The following is a 3,940-nucleotide window of genomic DNA, read 5'->3' as shown; positions in this document are numbered from 1 at the left end:
CATTGCTGCCTTTTTCTGTTAGCTTCAGCTTGATCCGGGCTGCTGCTTTGGCCTTTGTCTCACAATGCAGTTTCATTTTTTTGTTTTTATTAACATCATCCCCAAAACACAAGTGTGAATGTTGACTAAAAATCCCTTTGAATTGCGAGCGCACGTACCTCATCCTCCACCATGGACCTCTTCTGTGCCGACCAGCTGTAATCGGGGTAATGCGCCACGCTGGTGGCGCTGCCAAAGTCGCACAGTTTGATGGTGCCTTGGTTACTAATCAGCAGGTTCTCAATCTGCAAGCGAGAGATAGCAGCACAGCGCCCGGCTTAAACTTCCGCCGGCTGCACGTTGACAATTGCGTACGTGTACCGCACGGCTATCAAAATGAAGTGAATGGCTGCATTGGGCAAAAGTTACGACTGCTTATGTACATGTGATGTCTTTGGGTTTTTGCAGTCATTAAAATAAATATTACGGAGGCATTGGGTATCCAATTTTGAGGAAGAGAAACGTATTGAATTGGGGCTGTCACTCCCAAATAATCGGATACCATGAACACAATCAATAAATGAATCTGTATTTCAATAACCAATATCAAATGTGCAGAAATGATGTGGTTCTTGTGGCCCACCTTGAGGTCTCTGTGTATGACGTGGGGCTTCTGTTTGTGCAGGTGCTGCACAGCGCGGCACGTCTGGTAGAAAACCTTCAGCACTGTGTCGCAGGAGACGGGGGCGCGCTGCTCCACCCGCCGCATGAAATCCACCAGCTGGCCTGAGGGCGAGAGGAAACATTTGCGGGGTCCACATCGTCCTCGCCGCGTTTTGTGTCGGTGTCACGTACGCAAAGCAGCGACATGCAAAGGACGGACTGTATTTGGCATGTACTACCCCCTACAGGATTGAAACGGAACAGTGCTGTACTGTGGTTCCTCGACTTCAAAATACAAACTCTCAACTTTTTTGTTTTTACTTGCAAGAAATTTGAATTTTATTTATTTGTTTGAATCCAAGTGCTAAAAAACAAACAAATATTTTTCATAACAAGCAGCACTTTGTGAACATTTCTTGGAAATGATTGCCACTCTCAGCTGAAGTGTTTTGTCAACAGAGAGAATGACGCGTTCTGTATTCAAATCTGTCATCAAGCCTTAGGATATCCACCATCTTAATGCTAACGCACAACACAAAAATGCCATAGACGGGCTCACGGATTCAGCATCGATGTTGTGTTGGTTGGAGCAACTTTTTGAACAGAACTGGCGCAGCAACACATGTAGACAAATAAGGAAACAAGACACATTTTCTTCACCCTCTGCGATAAACCTGACCAGTTAATTTTTTTTTTTTTTTTTTTTTACTTTTTGATACATTACAAGACAAAGATAATGGCATTCAAGCAACCACGAAAAACAATCAATGGCTGCTGATTTTCTCTGTGTTGTTTACTTAAATCTGAATCAATCAAATGATTTGACTGTAATTCACATCTTTGTTGTTTTAATTGGCAGGGGAGTAAAAATATCTATTTTTTCATTTATTCTACATTGTTTAAATTGACTGCCTGATTAACTGGTTACCAAAATTTTACTCCGCTAAATATCAGCCAAAAAATATCCATGTGTCGATAGAGCCCTAAACATGACTGCATCTTAATGCCTGTTGTGGCTCTCTTCTTTGTGTATGTATGTGATACTGCCCTCAGGTGGCCAAGACCCGCACACAAGAAGGAGCACAATGTGGGCGCCGCAATACATCGATGGTGTTACCATTCAATTCAACCAGGAAAGAAAAGCTGTCGTAAAACGGCCGAGTGAGCAAACAGGAAGTGGGTGAAGGTTCAGCGCGGCCACAGACGGGAGGGAAAGCCTTTCGTCACCGTCGACTCAACCACAAAGTCACGACTCAGCGCTAAATACGTTGTCGCCGCCATGAATTTACCTTTGCAGAGTTCAGTGAGGATGAGGAACTCGGCCTGACCCGTGTCCGACTCCTCCTTGCCGATCGAGGCGGCAGAGCAAAACTGGACCACGTTGGGATGTCCCGACAGCTTTTTCTGCAAAGACGTCGTGAGCAGGAAAGTTTTTGAAACAAAATACAAAATGTGAAAAATTCCTATTTTCAAAATTCGAAAGCGGGGTGTGGCCTACCATGAAGCAAACCTCCTGGATTATTTCCTTGTTCTTCTCATCCTCGTTGGACAAAAGTCGCTGGAGCAAAAGCAAAAAGCAGAATTTAATATGCGCCGCTCACAAGGTATCAAAACTGAGTAAGTAAAACTGAAATCATGGAAGGCTTGTATTCAACAAGTTTCCCCTGACCTTGAGAGCGTAGTCTTTGCCACTGCTGATGTCCTGGGCTTCGTAGACAAAGGCGAAGCCACCTGAGGGAAAACACATACTCAATAATGTTTGTCCTTCTTTCTCGCTGATGACTTATTTTCCTCGCTGCGCTACTTCTCGTTATTTGGTTCTCTCCATGTCTTTATTACTTTATCTCTGACTGTTACTTATTTGTGTTTGTCTATCTAGCCAAGGGATGGACAACTTCAAAGCCCCGGGGGAGGGGGTGGGGGGGGGATTTGTCCATCAGTTCTACTGTTGGCATAGGACCACACACTTCGTAACCAGCCGTATGCCCGCGGGCTGCCAGTTGTCCCTCCCTGATCTAGCCGATAAAGGTCTTCTTCACAGATGACATGTCCATTCTTTGGACCTTTGACGGCACCCTTAAAAAAAGTTTATAATTGGCTATAGATATAAATAGTGTAGAACAAATAAAGGATATCTTATCTTAAATGGTGGCAAAGCCCAACTTTTGTCTACACAATTCAACATAGTTTCTTGGCACCCAAATTTCACGAGATGGTGTCCAAAGTAACTCTTCTTCTGACCTAAGTACAAACATATTGAATCGTTACGTTGTGCGTCGAAAAACAGGTGAATTCGCGACTAGCGAGGAGCGAATACAACTTCACTTTGCAGACAGCTCAATCTTCCTGCAAAATCATCATCATCATCATCGTCATCATGAGTTCCAGGTGCCCTTATTAAAAACATAGCAAAAGCAGTGTGATTGCACCAGAAATTCGTTTAGCGATAAATATCAACTTAAATAAATGTAACTGTCATTGATCGCCAACTGGATAAATGTTAGCAGGTTAGCTTCCCAACTGCTAGTTAGCGCAATTCCACTGTGACTGTCACTAAACATGAACCTGTCGCCCTTTTACCTTCCGCAATCACCCGCTTGATCCGCAGTTTCATGTCGCCCAGCTCAACCATCTGCCCCACAAAGTCGTTCTGGTCCCGGCTTGCCGCTCCGACCGAGCCGGGCCCGGCGAGGAAATCCAACGCCGATTGGAACAGCGACATTTTTGTCCAATTTGTTTTCTCAGCCTGATTCGTTTCCTTCTTTGAAGGCGCACTAAAATGCCGGCCGGGGATAGCTGGGGGTTGGGGGGGCGTTGGTGACGCCGACGGGGGTCCGAGCAGACTCGTTTGTAGTTCTCTTAGAAGAGTTGAAAACCTGCTGACATTTTCTTCCGATTGTCGAAATGACGACGAAGGCCGTAGCCATCACTTCATTCTCGCTCGACCTTATTTCCGGGATGGCTGGTGACGTCGTAGCACGAGTTGATCACGTGAGAGGGTCCGGTGCTGACTTCCGGGACAAACTGAACGTCACGATAATGTTTGTGGAAGTAGGAATTGCATATTATTTTTTCTTTAATTCCCCAAGAGTTTTGTATTTAAATGTAAATGTATCTTTTCTTGTAACGTGTAAGTGTACGTGTTGTAAGTAACGTTAAAAAAATAATTAAAAAAATTCTGACCAATAAAGCTCTTGAATCTGCAAGAGTTTTATTGGACAGACTTTTGCATATTTTTTCAAATATATGCATATATGTTTTTTTTTACTTTTGCCTCGTAAAAAATGGAACATTAATG

General features: G+C 43.9%; 1 protein-coding gene across 1 annotated transcript in view; it reads right to left on the bottom strand.

Annotated features, from left to right (window-relative positions):
* Positions 1-3,614, bottom strand: part of gak (cyclin G associated kinase) — a 19,030-nt gene extending 15,416 nt beyond the window's left edge. Inside the window, exons 1-6 of the mRNA XM_019885608.1 lie at positions 3,223-3,614; positions 2,312-2,373; positions 2,141-2,200; positions 1,932-2,046; positions 623-765; positions 159-284 (exon numbers count right to left, since the gene is read on the bottom strand). Coding sequence (XP_019741167.1) covers positions 159-284; positions 623-765; positions 1,932-2,046; positions 2,141-2,200; positions 2,312-2,373; positions 3,223-3,364 — 648 coding nt within the window. The 5' untranslated portion in view covers positions 3,365-3,614. The remainder of the gene's footprint in view (positions 1-158; positions 285-622; positions 766-1,931; positions 2,047-2,140; positions 2,201-2,311; positions 2,374-3,222) is intronic.
* Between the last annotated feature and the right edge of the window lie 326 nt (positions 3,615-3,940).

The sequence above is a fragment of the Hippocampus comes genome, unplaced genomic scaffold (genome assembly GCF_001891065.2).
Source record: "Hippocampus comes isolate QL1 unplaced genomic scaffold, H_comes_QL1_v1.1 scaffold78, whole genome shotgun sequence".
NCBI lineage: Eukaryota > Metazoa > Chordata > Actinopteri > Syngnathiformes > Syngnathidae > Hippocampus > Hippocampus comes.
Note: the sequence above shows the minus strand (reverse complement) of the source record. Positions and strands in the feature narration are given on the sequence as shown.